This window comes from Scyliorhinus torazame, chromosome 5 (genome assembly GCF_047496885.1).
Source record: "Scyliorhinus torazame isolate Kashiwa2021f chromosome 5, sScyTor2.1, whole genome shotgun sequence".
Taxonomy (NCBI): domain Eukaryota; kingdom Metazoa; phylum Chordata; class Chondrichthyes; order Carcharhiniformes; family Scyliorhinidae; genus Scyliorhinus; species Scyliorhinus torazame.
The window spans coordinates 286,766,311-286,785,870 of NC_092711.1; the positions used below are offsets into that span (position 1 = coordinate 286,766,311).

Consider the following 19,560-nt stretch of genomic DNA (forward strand, 5'->3'; position numbering starts at 1 on the left):
CTAGTGTAATGGCACTGCACAGCACTTGACACGGAAGCCCAAGTTACCTCGGATTCCTGTAAACACATATAAACCACAATGTATTAATAAAAGCGTCCATTGAAAAAACACGCATTTCTGCCCAAAACCTGATTCAATTCAAACTCCCTCTGGATTTAGCTGTTACCCTTAAATTATCCTTAAACCTCAGCTCCATATTCCTCGGATCTGGCTGCTAACTTACAACTGCCTACACAGCTGGTCCATCCAGTGCGACCTGTTGGTCCAGGAATCAGGTTGACTGTTTCTGATTCTTCTTGGTGACTACAGTCCCAAACCTTCAGGCCAATATCACATGTTTATTGAAAGTATAAAATACATTTTCTGGAGAATCCCTGTTTGGATGGGGGTGCTTAGCACCTTGTCTCTTTAGCCTGGTCCCTGCCTTGACCCAGACAAACCCATTCACTGTGATGTTGTTTCCACAAATGAAACAATGGACCCCATTCAGGTATGATGTCTCTGGCTCCCATACATACTGATATGTATGTGATAAAGCCCATTCCTAATTCAGCTGCTGTCGATGTTGCTCGTATGATGGCCGTTGTCTGGGGCCCTCTGCTATGATGGTCTCCCAGTTTCTTTAATTAAGTTGTCTAATGGCAACTGTTTTGTGTCTTTGTGATGATAATGTTCCGGCATCTTTGCATAGTATCAGTTCGGATTCAGTATTGACATGCTTGAAGATTAACCCGACAGTACAGCCTGCGTCTGTATGTTGAGGTTTGTCCTGATAATTTGCAGTTATTTATGTCTATGGATTTTGGAGTTTTATATTTAATAGAAGTCCAGCTGGAGGAGATTCCAATCCTACAAATGAAACACCTTAAAATAAGTTTTATTTCTTGTTTCATATTTGATTTTATTTGGGAGCTCTGTGAGTCCTTCTGTGTTCATATTTGGATGTGTTTCCAAAGGAAGTGTGTTTCCGGCTGAAGGGAAATAGACTGAACTGATTTTGTTTCACGCTATGTCCACAAGCAGAAGAATGTTTCAATATGGTTTTTTTTGGGCGGCACGGTGGTGCAGTGTCTAGCACTGCCGCCTCATGGTGCCGAGGACCCAGGTTCGATCCCGGTCCTGGGTCACTGTCCGTGTGGAGTTTGCATATTCTCCCACTGTCTGCGTGGGTTGCACCCCCCACAACCCAAAGATGTGCATGGTAGGTGGATTGGCCACACTAAATTGCCCCAATTGGAAATAAATAATCGAGCACTCTAAATTTAAAAAAGTAATTTAAAAAACGAACTACAGAAATAAATGTCAGTTCATGTGATCTCCAGATTCAGAGTCTAATGAGGAATTCTTTCACGTAGGAGTTGAGTTCAGCTAGTTGAAGACATTTTTAAATATAAATTTAGAGTACCTAATTCATTTTTTCCAATTATGGGGCAATTTAGCGTGGCCAATCCACCTACCCTGCACATCTTTGGGCTGTGGGGGCGAAACCCACGCAAACACGGGGGGAATGTGTAAACTCCACATGGACAGTGACTCAGTGCCGGGATCAAACCTGGGACCTTGGCACCGTGAGGCAGCAATGCTGGTCTGTATACCACAGATTAAGGAGGTACACAGAGGCTGGTTCTGCAGGAGATGTTAGGAAATCTTCCAGGCAGTGACAGGCGTGGAGGAGTTGAGAGAATGTAACTGATTCCTTGCTCAGCCAGATGGCTGGAGCCCTTTCCAATTGATGTTAAAACGGCACACAGAGAATTTCTCAAATCTCAAAGGCATATAGAGATTTCAAATCAGTCATGTGACCTTCTTTCTACACAATGACTCACAGAGGGGATGTTTACACAGTATCTGGAAGTGGCTTTGATTTCAGCGCTGGTAATATCCCAGTCGTTAGTTGTTAGAAAACATTGCCAGCCATATTGGTTTTAGGGAGCCATTGTCAGGCAGATCTATGGACTCCCCACTATCAAGGTGAGCTTATCAGATGCGTCATGGGGACACAGTAGCTAGCACTGCTGCCTCACAGCACCAAGGACCCGGGTGTGTGACTGCCGGTGTGGAGTTTGGACTTTCTCCCAGTATCTGCGTGGGTTTCCTCCGGGTGCTCCAGTTTCCTCCCACAGTTCAAAGATGATACATTTTACATGATAAATTTTACATGATAAATTTGGGATTAATCCTGTTCCCTTTCCAGTGTCTCAACTGAATCTGCACTTATTCCAGCTCAGTTGCTTTGGTCTGGCAGCTGTTTGTCACATGCTGAAGCCTATCGCCATGTGTACAAATGTACAAACTACCCTTTTCAGTTTTTCTGATTTGGAATGCACGCTCTCTTAATAGAAACATACCATCGTCACCACCCCAGCACGTCTAATTGGAAGTTTCGCCTGTTGGAAATACAGAGTTTCAGCAATAGCTGCTTGATTCTTTACAACCCGACCATGATAGAATCTCAATACAAGAGGCTTGAAGGCATGTTCTCATAAAAAGGTCTTTATGTAATGCCTGACGGCAACTGCCACCCGATATTTCAGAATTACTTCGTGCATTGGACATTGACCTTCAACAGGGAAAACCTAGACAGAGAAACTTGTGGCGTGCCAAACAACGTGATGTTGTACATGTCCTAATCCCCATGCTATATAACAGGTTTACTCGTCATCGAATGATGAATCGTGGCCCTCATCTGAGAGGTGTCGGTAAAGCTACGGGCAGGGTTTCCCAACGTGTTGTGCCCGCGCTGATCCATTACACTGGGTGCATAACGGGAGAGGCCAAAAAGGAGTTTTGTGCCATACACAAAACCGCACGTGATGCACCCAACCTGCTACCCCTGATGTGATCTGGATCATGGCCTCATTGAGTATTTTTAAATGAGTCATTAGACCCATTTAAATATGTGCAGCCGGTTTGAGGCCGCAGCCTCCGGCTCCTGGTATTCATCGGCCAGACCTCATGTAGGGGCAAATTAGTACTGGTCTCTAGAAACGGAGACCAGAGTGGGGTGCGCTCAGAAGACACTGGAGCTGCCGGGTGATTGGGGACAGGACGGGGAAGTGCCTTGGCAATGCCACCTGGACACCTTGGCAGTGTCAGCTTGGCACCCAGGTGGCACTGCCAGGGTGCCAGGCTGGCTCTTCCAGGTGCCAGTGCCCAGGTGGCAGCAGCAGTTCCAGGGTACCACTCTGCCCAGAGGATATGGACCTGGGAGCCTCCAATCCCCATTTGTGAAGACCAGTTTTTTTTTTCCAAAAATATACTTTATTCATTAAATCTATCATAAACATGACAGAACATTTTGAATTGTCTTGACTGTGCATTTCCATCAGAGTTACACATTCCCTTGACTTTCTTCCATTCAATTTTGATAACATTACACACATAACGCCCTTTACGTTACAATTCCTTCTCAAACATTGAGTACTGAACTGCACTCACCCGAGGTCTCCAAGAGGAAGGGGATAGATTCCAACGCCTTGGTTACCTCAGGGAACTGCACATTAGAGTGAGGGTAGCTGTCTCTCCCACAATGAGAAATCTTACAACACCAGGTTAAAGTCCAACAGGTTTGTTTCGAATCACTAGCTTTTGGAGCACTGCTCCTTCCTCAGGTGAATGAAGAGGAGGGTTCCAGAAACATTTATACAGACAAAGTCAAAGATGCAATATGATACTTTGAATGCGAGTCTTTGCAGGTAATTAAGTCTACAGGTCCAGACAGAGCAACTGGAGAGAGGGATAATAACAGGTTAAAGAGGTGTGAATTGCCTCAAGCCAGGACAGTTGGTAGGATCTCACAAGCCCAGGCCAGATGGTGGGGGCTGAATGTAATGCAACATGAATCCAAGGTCCCGGTTGAGGCCATACTCACGTGTGAAGCAAACGAATGAAGCCTCCCGCAATGGGCAGGCTTCACATCGCAACGTCTTGCGAGATCACTTGAGATCTAGTAAGGCGTGGCAAGCTGGGTAAATCCCGGGAGCGGGGTCTGTCAGCAGTTACCAGCCATGTTGCACCACAGCGAGCTGCTTTTCGGGTGCAATGTGGCCGGTAGATTGTGCCCTAAGTGTGGGCCTGACCAGGGTGTGACTCTCCAGAGGCCCAGAAAAGTGATAAAGTGTGGTTAGATAGTGGTGGGAAACTCGCTGACAGAACTGGGGTGAAACTCCCAGCAAAACCAGCCACAAATGACACATGAAAACTTTCCATTAGATCGTGCCCTCTAAGTGTGGGGTTTTCCAGTGAGCGACTTGCCAATCTCCAAAACAAATAAAGATCTCAGGCTGGATTCTCTGCCGGCGCGATCCTCCGCTTCACCGGCAGTGCACTCACGCCCGTGGATTTCCTGATGGTGGCCACAATGGGAAACCCCATTGGCCGGCTGATAGGATGGAGGATTCTGCTGCCGGTGGCGGCATGGCGCACCAGAAAATGGGTGCAGCGGGTAGGAGAATCCCACCCTGGATCGCCCTAAACACCCAATGGGAATCACCTGCAAAACCTGCCCAAAATGACACTTTAGTCATTTTTGGGGAGAATTGTGCCCGATATGTCCACCATGATACTGCCTCTCCTTAAGGCTACTTGTTGGCAAGTACCACCTCCCCCTCACAACCTCCCCACACCCACCACCCAAATTACCCTCTCACCTTTTTTGCTACAAATCCATCTCATAACTTGGCCTAGATTTTTGTCAGATGTTTCAAAGGTAGCCCTTCCATCGCAAGTCTGGAAGCTCTGAGGCTTGTATGGGGAACATTTGGATGTCAAAAGTTTAATCTACATCGTTCTGCACTGTAAATTCTATGATCTATGATACAACTTTGCGATCATTGGAGAAAAATGAGAAAGATCCACGGCGAGCTTTAATCCTTCAGCATAACATCAAAGGACAGGGTCCATGTTAATGCTGCCATTCATAATTTTTTTTTCAAATGTGCTCCACTTCAAATTTTTCCAAATGGACAAGAAGAAAATAATTATAGAATCATTTGCTTCGCCAAGAGCTGAGCTTGTCAAATTTTTTTAAATTTCCAGTGTGACCCTTTATTGTTAATTAACTGCAGAAATGCGTTAGTTTAGAGTAGGGGGTTAATAAAGGTGGAACCTGTAAGGGAGGAAGATGGCTTTTGCACTATGTTATAGATTCATGTACATTGTTTATTTTGTTGTTGTTGTCAAACCACAAAAAATAACCTCAATAAAATGTTTATTTAAAAAAAAAATTAACTGCAGAAATGGAATGAATAATGCTATGGCAATTGTGCTTCCAGTCTTATTTTATTTCAAAGCTCATGTTCTGTGCCTTGAAACCGCTTCCTCCAAACTATCCCAACTGAGAACATTTGTTTACGAAACTATTTTTGTTTATTTTTAATAAATCCATTACTTTTATATAAATTACATAAGTTTGCACTGGGATATTGTGCTCAGCTGGCTTGTTCACAAGGTGTTTCATTGCTCTCATGTTCATTAAATAAATCAGTCTGAGCAAAGAAATAGCAAGAGGAATATTATTGAGATTAAGTGGCGAAACATTTCTGCACTTGAAACATACAGCCAAGAGTTTTTATAAGAGGTAAAAGCAAAATACGACAGATGCTGGAAATCTGAAATTAAAGCAGGAAATGCTGGATAAACTCGGCAGGACTGGTAGCATCTGTGGAGAGAGAAACACGGAGAGAAGTTCTGTAGCCGAGTCATACTGACTCAAAACGTTAACTGTGTTTCTCTCTGAAATGCTGAGTTCAATCAGCGTTTTCTGTTTTTAGTTTCAAAAGAGGTAGCTGTGGGTGGCAAGGTGGCACAGTGGTAGCACTGCTGCCTACGGCGCTGAGGACCCGGGTTCGAATCCTGGCCCTGGGCCACTGTCCGTGTGGAGTTTGCACATTCTCCCCGTGTCTGCGTGGGTTTCACCCCCTTAACCCAAAGTTGTGCAGGATAGGTGGATAGGTCACGCTAAATTGACCCGTAAGTGGAAAAAAATAATTGGGTACTCTAAATCTTTTTAAAAAGAGGTAGCTGCTGAGATGTTGGATGCCAAATTCGTTAAATTTTGGAACCCACGCTGTTTAAAGAAATGAAGAAGAGAAATAAAACAGAGAAGTATTGCAGCCTATTGGCTTAACATCTGTAGTAGGAAAAATGCCAGAATCTAAGATTTGGAACGTGCCAGCAAGGCATTTAGAGAATCATAATATGATTCAGCAGAGAACTTGATTTATGAAAGACAAAATGTATTGAAAAATCTGTTAGAGAGTTTATTGAGGCTGAAACTTGCAGCATTGATAAGGGAGCCAATGGATGTAGTGCATTTGGCAGTAAGATGCCACACAGGCGGCGGGATTCTCTCTTGGCAGGATCCTCCGCTTCATCCGTGTATTTCCTGATGGTGTGGGGTGCCCACAATGGGAAATCCCCATTGGCTGGCTGCCGGGATGGAGAGCCCGCTGCCGGCGAGGGTGCACCACACCAGAAAACGGGTGCGGCAGGATGGAGAATCCCACCAATGGTTTTTGCACAAAATTAGATCTCACAGATTGTGGGTAGCATTGATTGGGCATTGGTTAATGGACAGAAAATGGAGGTGAGGAATAAATGGAACATTTTTGGGTTCGCAGGCTGTAACTGTCACAAGGATCATTACTTGGCCTCAGCTATCAACAATCTATATCAATGACTTAGATCAGGGGACTAAGGCTCAGATTTTCAGGTGGGCATTTCCCAGCCCCGCAAACCCGACTCAGGAAAAAGAGACCTGGAAGGTTGGATCTTCATTCCTGGTGAGTGGGCTAGGTTGGAAGTTGGGCCACCGGAACCAGTGTGGAGGTGGACTGGACGGAAGGCCTATCTCTATTGATGGTATTTTTAAAAATTATTAAAGCAAGTATAATCTTTCCAGCCTTCATCCCCCGCACCTTCACACGCTCTCCATCCAACCTTTGCCATCTGAGATATTTCAACTAATGAGAAGACATAATGGGCATAATTCTCCCCCAAAATTACAAAGTGTAATTTTGGACAGAAAAACCGATGTGAATTGCGTCGATTCCCATCGCAATTGCAATTCTCCCTCACTTAGACACTACTTTGGGACCAGGGGACCCGAAGACACTGGCAAGCCCGGCCTCACAGCAATCAGGCGCCCTTTTTAAAGGGTGCCCCAATCTCAGTGTGAGAGGGCAGCCGTCCCCCGCACCTCCCCACCAAGCCGGCCCCCAAGGATCTCTGGTTTCAGAGCCCTCCCAAAGAGTCTCCCATCAGGCCTTACCCTCTTCTAGCCAGCATTAGGGTGCCAAGGAACGCCCTGCCATGTCCCTGCCCACCCAAGGGCTCCACCAATGGTCTTCGGGCTACGTGGCATGGTCATCATGTCTGGTCTCCAGAAACAAGGGGTAGAATCCCGGGAGCCGGCAGAATCCAGCTCCAAACTGGTCAAGCATATTAAAATTCTTATTTATTTTTTAAAATATAAATTTAGAGTACCCAATTATTTTTTTTCCAATTAAGGGGCAATTTAACATGGCCAATCCACCTAACCTGCACATCTATGGGTTGTGGGGGTGAAACCCACGCAGATATGGGGAGAATGTGCAAACTCCTCACGGACAGTGACCCAGGGCCGGGATTCGAACCCGGATCCTCAGCGCCACAGTCCCAGTGCTAATCACTGTGCCACATGCTGCCCCTAAAATTTTTATTTAAATGTGCTAATCTGGTTCATGCCCAGCGAAGGCCAGTAGCATTGTGCTCCGTTTGGCATCCAGTGCCAACCCTGTTTAGGGGCTCATTATTTTCCTGGAATAGCGGGATGTGTGCCAGGTACAGTGCGGCCAGAGAATCGCCCTCAGTGATGTTGAAAAAATGTTAGGCGACCTCAGCTTTATGATATTAGCTCAGCAATTACTGCCGCCAAAATTAGTCGCTGAACGTTCAATGCCTTCATACATCCCTCTATCCACTATTTAAATATAAGTGCTGATTGAGTTTTAAATAAGGGGATTAACACCCACATGACAAATTTGACACATGAATAAAGTAACCATGTGTCCTCTAATACTGGCACAATACTACAATGATGTTCACACAAACGTTTAGATAAAATGACTGGAAGTGGATAGAGTTAACCAATCCCTTTTCAGTGTCTTTAACACAGAAGAGGACAAGAAGTGAAATGTTAAAAGAAAAGATGTCTGGTGTTATAAAAAGAGATGAATGGTTTGCTTGTGATGTTTAAATGATAAAGAGGTCTGAATGCTGGAAGTGGAACATTGTGATTGAGTCATGATGGCCCTTGTGATTGCTAACCTCATAATCTGTTCTTTGTTGCAAATAACTTGCCCTCATGTGAACAGTTTAGTTGGTAATTGATTTCTTTTTCGCTTCCATGCATATGAATCTTAAATTTGTCACATTAAAATACCATAATGGCACATGACTCTCATTTGGCTCAACTCATTACCCATAACCTGAATAAAAATGATTAAATATAGTTTTTTTGAAGACATTACTCTTTTAAATATTATTCTAACAATTAGCACAACTATTGTAAACAAATTTGTAATGAGTAAAGAGTCAGAGCTAGTAATAGGTTGGAATTTGGTGACCCTATACTAATAGTCAATGGTACAACATGGTGCTGGGCGTGCGTGGACCCAACCCGCTATCCGCGACCCCACAGCCCATCCCCTACCAGACCACCAGCCCTCGCAGATGCCCCCCCCCCCACCGGCCAGCGGCACAGATCCCAGCCGAGTGTGTCTGTGCTGGACACAGTCCGCAGCTGCCAAGCCAGGTTCACGATTTGTGGATCACATGTGGTCTGCGCCGTCGGGAACGCAGCCTATCACGGGCGGAGCATCGCGAGTGGGCCGGCTATGAGGTGCCAACAGAATTGCGGCTGCATGCAGCGCGCAAAAAAATGATGATGCTATTTTGGAGGGGGCGCACAAAAGTCCATTGACTTGGGCGTGACCGGGAAATCCTGCCAATGTAAAATTCCAGTCATAGGCCTGTATGCTCAGGATTGGAAGGCAAGAAACATTTCCTGCTTGGGGAGTAAGGTGGATGCAGAACGTTGATATATCTGTGGAAACCAGAAGCAGAATTCCTTCGATAAACCTCTTGATGGTTGACTGAGTAACGCAGCACATTTCTCATTTTGTCAGTTATCACAGGAGATAGTTTGAAACTCATTCTCGAGTAACAATCTGAGCTTGATTCCAAATTGTCAGTAAGGTTTAAATTCATCTCTGTTGCATTAGCAAAAAGATGACTGCATGAGGTGGGCCTGCATATTTATCCTCCTCCCAATTTTCTCCCTTCTAGAGATACAGGTTGTGTTCCAGGTGGTCATTATTCGTAAAGTTACTCTGGCAGTGAGTGGTGGCATGCCATTTGCTGGTAGCAAGAGGAATGGGACCAGAGCAAGATCAATCCTATTCTTACTGGAGAACCACACAGCTGCGGACCATTGGGTAGCATTCAGGAGCAGAAAGCTCAATGCTTTTCCATTTTTCATTCAGAGATATTGGGATCAATTGGAATCACCTTGCTGCCATTTGATTGAGATCCACTAGCTCGCTATAGATAGGAATGACATTTCAGACCTTCCTAGTCCCTATGCTCAGTTACACACTAGAGAAGTTGTCGAGCCATCTAAAAAGCTGTGCATTCTTGTATTTAATTGCATTTGGAAAGGCAAAGTTATTTTCGGTTTGGCTTTCCCTACCTTGAGTCTCCTTATGGCATGAATTTGAGGACAGATGGGAAAATTGTCCTTGAATATTGACTAATACTGCTCGGAAATCAATTGCCACATGGTGTGCAAGAACAACGTAGTAGAATGACTCCCTGCAATTTACCTTCTCTTCAATATGTTATGGGTCAGGGTTTAGAGAACCCCAAAGTATATCATGGAGTTCACCTGACCCACAACTTTTAATAGATTGTGGTATGGGGAGCACAAGGCCCACTCTACAAGTGTGGTACTTCAGAAATAGAAAAGGTCTTTTTTAAAGCAAAACAATGTTTATTCTATGAACTCAAGTTAACCTTTTTAAAACAAACAGTGAATATCTTAGCAACCATTAATTCAAAGATAACCCCCAAAGAATACAACACTAAGTAACCCGTATGCTGTCCTTTTACACCCAAAAGACATAACAAACCTTTAAACAGAAGCACTTTAGAGTTCACATTCAATACTGAAAACATTTATAATTTTGAATTCACCAAATGATTACGAGATAGTCCTTCATGGCAGAGAGCTCAACATTACAGCTGTTTTGGCTGACTTCAGCTGCAACACACTGAAAAACGAAACCAAAAAGACACAGACACACCCAAGCTTTTTTCAAAGTGAAACTAAAAAGCAGAACCAGAGCTCGGCTCCACCCACACTCTGACATCACTGCAGTAACATGAGCAGCTAACCATTTCTTAAAGCGACATTCTCATGACACCTCCCCCCAAGAAAAAAAAGCCCATCAACTTTTTCACCTTTTCACCATCCTTTAAGAAATGCACACAGTAAATTTACTTTATTGTTGCAAAGAACAACTCACGCAAACAGGTATAATAATATAGTCCTTTTTTTTTTACGTTCTTCTTCCTCCAACTGAAATCCTTCCCAATTAACAGTCTCTTTGAACAAGTAGGTCTCTGCACGATCCGTCCATTGCTCTCCACATCTCGACATTTCTTTTTAAAGTCAGATACTTTAGTTCAATCTGATCACAGACTCCCTTGCAATTCTCCAACACAGGAGCATTGGTTATCACAGCTTTCAGGCAGTCAAATGCCTGTCGAAAGTCCGCTGTCCATTGAAATTTTCGATGCTTCTTAAGCAAGTCCATCAGTGGAGCAATCACGCTACAAATCCTTTGCACAAATGTTCGATCAAATCCACTCATGCCAAGAAATCGCATTATATCCCTCCTACTTGAGGGTATCGAAAACTCCTCAAGGAAAGTGATTCGGGCTTTTCCAAATTTACTTTTGGCTAGGTTTACACCAAACCTGCCTCCTGAAGTCGATCGAATAACTCCATCAGATATTTCAAAAGTTCTGTCCATGTCTGGCTGCAAATCACCAGATTGTCGATGTATACCACACAATTGGGTAATCCTGAATCAACTTTGTTAGTTAACCGCTGAAATGTGACTGGGGCTTTTTTCATGCCAAATGGCATTACTTTGAATTTGTATATACCATCTGGAGTCACAAAAGCTGAAATCTCCTTTGCCCTTTCGGATAAAGGTACCTGCCAGTAACCTTTAAGTAAATCCAATTTAGAAATAAAAGCTGATTGTCCCACTTTCACATTGCAATCCTCCAAACGTGGGATAGGATAAGAGTCTGTTCTTGTAACTGCATTAACCTTTCTATAGTCCACACACAACCATTGGGTACCGTCTGGTTTAGGTACCATCACTATGGGTGAGCTCCATTGGCTGCAACCCACTTCAATTATGTCATTTTTAAGCATACTCTCAATCTCTTTGTTAACCTGTGCCAATTTTAACTGACTCATGTTTCATGGCCATTTTCTGAAGTTCAAACTCTCTCTCTTTATCTTTTTCCCTGATCTGTATCTCCCTTTCTCTTTCTTTTTCCTCTCTATCTCTTTCGTATTCAAGCTGTTTTAATTCTTTCTCATGTTCCATTTGTTTCAGTTGTAACTGAATTTTTGCCATTTCCAATGAGTTAAACTGTATCTCAGGCAACTTTAAATGCTTAGCCACCGCCATAATTACCTCATCTTTTCGCATTTTGTCAGGTAATGTTAACTGCGATGTTTTTGCCAAATCTAACAGTCTGCTTTTAGTCTCTGTCCGTAAGGTACTGCGTGTGACCGTCTCCACCCCCAAAAACTTCTGAGCCTCAGAAAGAGCCATTGTCCACAACACACACCCAACTTAAACTAGAATACCACACCTGAAAAGCAACCACAATATACTCACCCCTCACTGTCTTTAAGTTCACTAAGCCAATCCAATAGATAGACTTTTATCCTCTTCGAGCCCTCAATTGTTATGGGCCAGGGTTTAGAAAACCCCAAAGTGTATCATGGAGTTCACCTGACCCACAACGTTTAATAGATTGTGGTATGGGGAGCACACGGCCCACTCTACAAGTGTGGTACTTCAGAAATGGAAAAGGTATTTTTTAAAGCAAAACAATGTTTATTCTATGAACTCAAGTTAACCTTTTTAAAACAAACAGTGAATATCTTAGCAACCATTAATTTAAAGATAATCCCCAAAGAATACAACACTAAGTAACCCATATGCTGTCCTTTTACACCCAAAAGACATAACAAGCCTTTAAACAGAAGCACATTAGAGTTTACATTCAATACTGAAAACATTTATAATTCTGAATTCACCAAATGATTACGAGATAGTCCTTCATGGCAGAGAGCTCAACAATACAGCTGCTTTGGTTGACTTCAGCTGCAACACACTGAAAAATGAAACCAAAAAGACACAGACACACCCAAGCTTTTCTCAAAGTGAAACCAAAAAGCAGAACCAGAGCTCAGCTCCACCCACACTCTGACATCACTGCAGTAACATGAGCAGCTAACCATTTATTAAAGCGACATTCTCATGACAAATATATCTTCAAGACAGCATATTTGGGATCAAACGTTCAACGCGAAGAATGCCGTTGTGAATATATGCCTGTCCTATAACTCAGTGTGATATGATTCTCACAAGTTATTTCAGCTTCTCTCTTGGAACAATACTGATCCCTGTTTATTGTGCAGGGAATGGAATATAAAAGTAGGGTAGCTTTGCTACAATTGTAGAGGGCATGGGTGAGACCACATCTGGTGCACTGTGTACAGTTACAGCCTTACTTCTATTATGGGCCAGGGTTTAGAGAACACCAAAGTATATCATGGAGTTCACCTGACCCACAACTTTTAATAGATTTTGGTTATGGGGCCCACAAGGGCCCACTTTACAGGTGTGATGCAACAGAGATCTAAAGTACTTTTAAACAAAACAATGTTTATTCTATGAATCCAGTTAACATTTTATAAACACACAGTAAACATCTTATCAACTATAAATGCTGATACCCCCCCACCCCAAAGATACAGTACTCTAAAGGTAACCCTTAGTAACTTTCCTAACAACATCCATAAGTCAAAGACCCTTTTTAACAAAGACAGTAGGTTTGCATTCCTTACAGAAACAGGTATTACTTTGATATCATCAAGTGATCTGGAGACATTCTTTAGCATGCAGAGCGAGAGAGAGAGACCAAATACACCTCCTTGGTTTTAATGCAGCCCTCCAACTGAAAACGAAACTAAAACTCAGAGCCAAAATCAGCTTCCAGCTCAAAACGAAAGTAAAAAGCAGAGCTAGAGCCCAGCTCACCCACACACTGACATTGCTGCAGCCACTTGAGAAGACAAACATTTCTTAAAGTGACATTCCTATGACACTTCTGAAATGGCAAAATAGCATTAGAAGTAATTCAGACAATGTTCACCCAACTGATTCCTGAAGGTATTATCTTATGAGGGAAAGTTTGAAAGATTGGACCTACGTCCATTGGAGTTTAGAAGAATTAGAGATGATTTTATTTAACCATTGAAGATCCTGAGGGGACTTGTGAGAGAGGCTAGATCTAGATAGGGACACAGTTTAAAATCAAGATGGAGATGAGGAGAGTTTTTTTCTTCAGAAGGTCATTGGTCTGGATTTATCTTTCCCAGAGAGCACTGGAGGCTGGGTCGTTGAATATTTTTAAGGTTGAATTAGATAGAGTCTTGATTGACAAGGGAGTCAAAGAGTATGCGGGTGCATGCGAACGTGGAGCTGAGGCCACAATCAGATCAGCCATGATCTTATCAAATAGCAGAGCAGGCTTGAGGGTGGAATGGCCTACTCATGCTCATAATTTGTAAGTTCATATGTGTCCCAGCACTGCAGGTCAAGATTTCTGAGGGGCTCTTGCATTGAGTTGTGGGTTGGCAGGTTTCATGAGCATCTGCTTCTCATAGCGCTGCTTTTTCCTGTAATTATCAGTGAATTATAATCTCATCATAAAAGCAAAATGGAGACCCCCCTCATATCTAAGAATAATAATTCAGTTCCTTGTGTCAGCTTTAATATTCCAACCGAAAATATGAAGATAACCAAACATTGGCACGAAAGGTCATAAATGATTATTTTCAGCCTATTTACCTGATTGCTGTGTCTCTGCTCCTAAATATTTAAGATGGCTTTCCCTGATTATCGCTGGAATGAATTTTGCTGTCATCTGGTTTGGATAACGTCTGCTATCTCTCCACACCAGAGGCTGTATCTTGTTGCTGTCCTGTGTTTATCTCAACCAGTTTCTGTGACTGCAGCTCCATTGTTCACATGACCTTTTGTACTTTAACATTCGACATTCTGCAGTTTTATATACTTATGTTTAAAGCCTTTCAGTGAAGGGTACTTTTCAATAAAAATCAATTTGGAGGAGGCTGTGTTACTCTTCGCATTTATCCAAATTCAGTGCACGGTAGGTAATGGGGCCTTCGTTGTATGCAATCACAGACATATGTTCCGCTGTAATTTTCCTCTCTACCATTTAATAGGTCATTAATGTGTAGGTAATTATCTGCAGTCCACAAGGGACCGTTGGCTTCTTTCACTGTTAGAGGGAGACAAGTGGGTATAAGAGGGGCATCACTCTGCATCAAACATGGGTCAAGGCAGGGAAACAGCTGGTACAGGGACTGAACCAGTGCTGTTGGTGTCATTCTGTATCGTACTCTAGCCAACGAAGCTATGCCACCCCCAGCACCATGTAATGATATGGAAGAACAGTATAAATCACAATATTAAATTAGATACAGGGTTCCAGTCCACCCTACTGGGGCTTATAAAGCAGGCCAAGGAAGGCTAGCAGCGCGGGTTCAATTCCCGTACCAGCCTCCCCGAATAGACGCTGGAATGTGGTGACTAGGGGCTTTTCACAGTAACTTAATTTGAAGCCTACTTGTGACAATAAGCAATTTTCATTTTCATTCTCAGCTCCACTTTGCAGAATGAGTTTGGGCATTACAGAGAATGTCCTGAAATAAGTGATATCCAAACTGGACCAGGATATGGTTTTGTTACATCTTTTACTGTGTTTGTGATTGTTTTAAGCTTTTCTTATTTATTCATTATTTATAATGTTTTCAAATTGCTTGTTCAGTACACTGAATATATCCAACCATCTTAGTTCAAATTGTAACCATTGAAATGAGATAAGCTAATTACAGCGTAATTGTTTTTCATATAGGCTGGATTCTCCGCAGCCCCGCGCTGAAATCGCATTTGGCATGGGGGCGGAGAATACATTTTTACGCGAGGATCGTGGCCGGCACCAGTCCTGCGATTCTCCGGTCCCCGGAGAATCGCTCGTGCGCAGATTACGTGGCGCAGCTGGGGGGGGGGCCATTGACAGAGGCCCCCCAGCACCCCCAGCAATTCTCCAGGCAAAACTGGCCGAGTTCCCGACGGCGTGGTCCTAACCACGTGTTACCTGTCGGGAACATCGGGTGGCGGCTACGGACTCAGTCCATGGCCGCCCTGGTTGGGGGCGGGGGAATTGAACAGCGGGGATGGGGCCTCATAGGTGGTCGGGGCAGCGATCGGGCGGCTCAGATCCACGCGGGCGCGCCATCTCTGGGGCGCCATTTTGGATGTCACTCCGCGGTCCAAGTCCGCCATGTCGCACGGCAGCGGACTCCCGACCGGACGTACGGGGGCGCATATCCGCAGCCAGAGCTGCGAGAAGCACTCTGGGGCCCTGGCAGCCCCCCTGCAGGTAGGAGAATCGCTCTTGACTTTTTGAAGGAAGGTTTTTACGCTAGCGTGGGGACATAGTCCCAATTTTGGAGAATGCAGCCTGGCCTCCATCCTGTCTTAGAGACATTAGTCCTTACCTTAGGATAGGGCTGTTCAAATTACAGCTTAGGTACCATTTGTGATCTTATTGAGTGATGGAAATCTATTCAAAAATGTCAATGACTCAATTTAATTTGTGCTTATAATTTGTTACTTAATGTTTGAACCACTCCCACCGCATGCTAGAGAGAGCTTGGGAGGGGCTTGGCACCAGCTCTCCATGGCACATTAAGGAAGGTTCCACCCCTGGGTGACACCCAAAATGGCCTCTAAATGGAGTCATACTGGTGTTTTCCCTTGCTGTCTCTTGGCCTCTGATTGGGCTGGCTGCATGGAAGGCTCACCTGCCTTCCTCAATTCACCTGCCACCTCATGATTGTATCCTCCTTTCAATATTACCAGGGAAGTCCAACCTCCCAACTGAGCATTGTGGCCACCCAAATAAGGACTTCCTTCCCCCTTTTGAGAAGATTCTTCCCACTGTTTTACGTCAATAAACTTTCATTAGAACCATTTAGAATTGATAATTTTTGTATTTTGTGTGTTGTACAAGGGCTTTAATTCCCGCCCCTGTTTAAGATGGGAGCTATCAGAACAGGGATCAATAGAATGAGAAATAATGTAATCTAAGGAAACTGAGATTCACTACCAAACATATTGACTTTTCTTTTCTTTTCTCTCCACCCCACCACCCATCCCCTGCCATTTTCACTGTGAAGCTAAAAGCAGGAAAGAATGGGAGATTGGAGTCTCTTGGGGAACCTGCTGGAAAATGCCCAGGAACACTCCACCGTGGTAGGAAAGGTGTGGTTAACATCTCTGTTCGTTTTCCGTATTCTGGTGCTGGGGACGGCCACCGAGAAGGTCTGGGGAGATGAGCAGACCTTCTTTTCCTGCGACACCAAACAGCCCGGCTGTCAGAACGTCTGCTACGACAGGATCTTCCCCATCTCCCACATCCGCTTCTGGGTGCTGCAGATCATCTTTGTGTCCACTCCCACGCTGGTCTACCTGGGCCACATCTTACATCTGGTGCGGATGGAGGAGAAAGAGAAGGAGAAAGAGAAGTTGAATAGTCAACAACCTGGAAACAAGGAGGCGTTGGCACAAAATGCTAAGGACGCCAAATCCCCCTTGCTGACTGAACAGGGAAAAATTAGAATACAAGGAGCTCTTCTTCGCACTTATTTATTTAACATCATTTTTAAAACCCTTTTTGAAGTTGGCTTCATAATGGCCCAGTACTATCTCTATGGCTTTGAGCTGAAACCTCTTTACAAGTGTAGCTACCGGCCATGCCCTAACACCGTTGATTGTTACATCTCCCGTCCGACTGAGAAGACAGTTTTCATTATATTCATGCTGGCTATGGCTTGTCTTTCGCTACTTTTGAACCTAATTGAAATATTTCATTTGGGACTCAAGAAATGTCGAAAAAACAGGAAGGACAACCAAGTCTCAAAGGCTATCTGCATGCAGAATGGGGTGCTGCCGATTGGGAATATGGAACCCTGTGCCCCTAGTTACCAGTACTTTGCCAACCACAGCGGGGGGTCGCAACTGTACAAGGTGGAGTCTGGCATCAGTGGCTCCCCATTGACAGAAACAAACTCTGTGTGTCATCCTTACAACGGCAATATGGCAATGAAGCAAAACCAAGACAATTTTGCCATGATGGACGACAAGCAGGGGAGTCAGGAGGAGACAAGCGGGTTACCTAACAGTCACGTTTCTGTGAATGACAAGAGGAGGAATAGTGACATAAGCAAACAGAGCATCCGGACCAGATCAGATGATCTTGCAATCTAAGGTTCCTGCTGCTGAAGTGACAAGCTGTTTACTGAAATCATTCCACTTGAATCTTGAAAGAATTCCCCCTGAAATTGTTTCTAACCAACAGGGAGAAAATTGTCAAAATGATAAATTGACCAACGTAACGATGATGATAAAAAAAAATGTTCTTATGTCAACACCAGAATAAGGTTTCAGTCATGTTTGATTTGTTTTATGTGTTAATATCATTTGCTTATGACATAAGAAACACAATTCATCTTTTAACAAAATTGCATTTTCAGAAATCCCTTGTTCCCATGTTTTATAAATGGGAAAATCAGATCTTCTCCCACTTTTCATTTACGAGGATTTAAAGCCCATAGGAGTTCAAAGGACTACGCTCACGTTTTTATGGAAATTCTTACGAATCCTGAAAGGTTTATTGCCTGTGTCAGAAAACGTTTGGAAGCAGCACGGTGGCGCAGTGGGTTAGCCCTGTTGCGTCACGGCGCCGTGGTCCCAGGTTCGATCCCGACTCTGGGTCATTGTCCATGTGGAGTTTGCACATTCGCCCCGTGTTTGCATGGGTTTTGCCCCCAGAACCCAAAAGATGTGCAGCCTAGGTAGAATGGCCATGCTAAATTGCCCCTTAATTGGAAAAAATGAATTGGGTACTCTAAATTTATTTATTTTTTAAAAATGTGATTTCATTGTCATAAATTCCAGTTTGCCTGTCCAATAAACAAGTAAGTTTGGTTTTCCTAACCTTTTCTTTCATATAAATTTAGAGTACCCAATTCATTTTTTCCAATTAAGGGGCAATTTAGCGTGGCCAATCCACCTACCCTGCACATCTTTTGGGTTGTGGGGGCGAAACCCACAAAAACATGGGGAAGAATGTGCAAACTCCACATGGACAGTGACCCAGAGCTGGGATCGAACCTGGGACCTCGGCGCACAACAATACTACCCATTGCACCACCGTGCTGCCCTATGAAATCACATTAATATACGGCCACATTTTGGCATGGGGCGGGGTTCTCCAGTTCCCCCACTCACGTGTTTCTCAGCGGCGTGCCGTTCGCTAGCAGCGGGATTCGATCTTCCTGACACTTGTCAATGGGATTTCCCATTGTAACTACCCAACACCTTCGGGCACCCGCGGGCGTATTGCAACAACCGGACAAATCCAGCCATGATTTGTATGATAATAACCCACATTGATACATCAGCAAAATGATCATGCTATATATTCAAGTGAAGATTGTTCCTCTTTGATGCATAAATCATGAAAACGTTCAAGAGCAGCAAAGACCATTTGATCCAGTTACCATCCCTTTTGATAGATTGTAAAATATTTTTATTAAGGCATTTATAAATATACATTAAACACAACCAAAACCAAAAAGAGAACAAACAGGAAATCACATAACAAATCAAGAACTAACGCCCCACCGCCCACCCGCCCTGCCGTTACCCTCCACCCACCCTGCCTCCTTTTTAAACCCCAGAGTCCCCAACCCCCAACCTTGCAGACTTCTTAACTATCCCTCCACAGTCCCTCTCAAGGTGAACTTGATTTTTTTCCAACCTAAGTGTTATGGGCCAGCGTTTAGAGAACCCCAAAGTTTATCATGGAGTTCACCTGACCCACAACTTTTAATAGATTGTGGTATGGGGAGCACACGGCCCACTCTACAGGTGTGGTACAGCAGAAATGGAAAAGTATTTTTTAAAGCAAAACAATGTTTATTCTATGAACTCAAGTTAACCTTTTTAAAACATACAGTGAACATCTTAGTAACCATCAATTCAAATACAACCCCCAAAGAATACAACACTAAGTAATCCTTAATAACTTCCCAAACAACATCCAGAAGAA

The 19,560-nt window shown here is 43.8% G+C and overlaps 1 protein-coding gene across 2 annotated transcripts in view; it reads left to right on the forward strand.

Annotated features, from left to right (window-relative positions):
• The window catches only part of LOC140421184 (gap junction alpha-3 protein-like), a 38,440-nt gene extending 20,196 nt beyond the window's left edge, over positions 1–18,244 (forward strand). For both annotated transcript variants that reach the window (XM_072505686.1, XM_072505685.1), the window contains exon 2: positions 16,625–18,244. In XM_072505686.1, coding sequence (XP_072361787.1) covers positions 16,641–17,714 — 1,074 coding nt within the window. In that variant the 5' untranslated portion in view covers positions 16,625–16,640 and the 3' untranslated portion in view covers positions 17,715–18,244. The remainder of the gene's footprint in view (positions 1–16,624) is intronic.
• Positions 18,245–19,560: the final 1,316 nt, after the last annotated feature.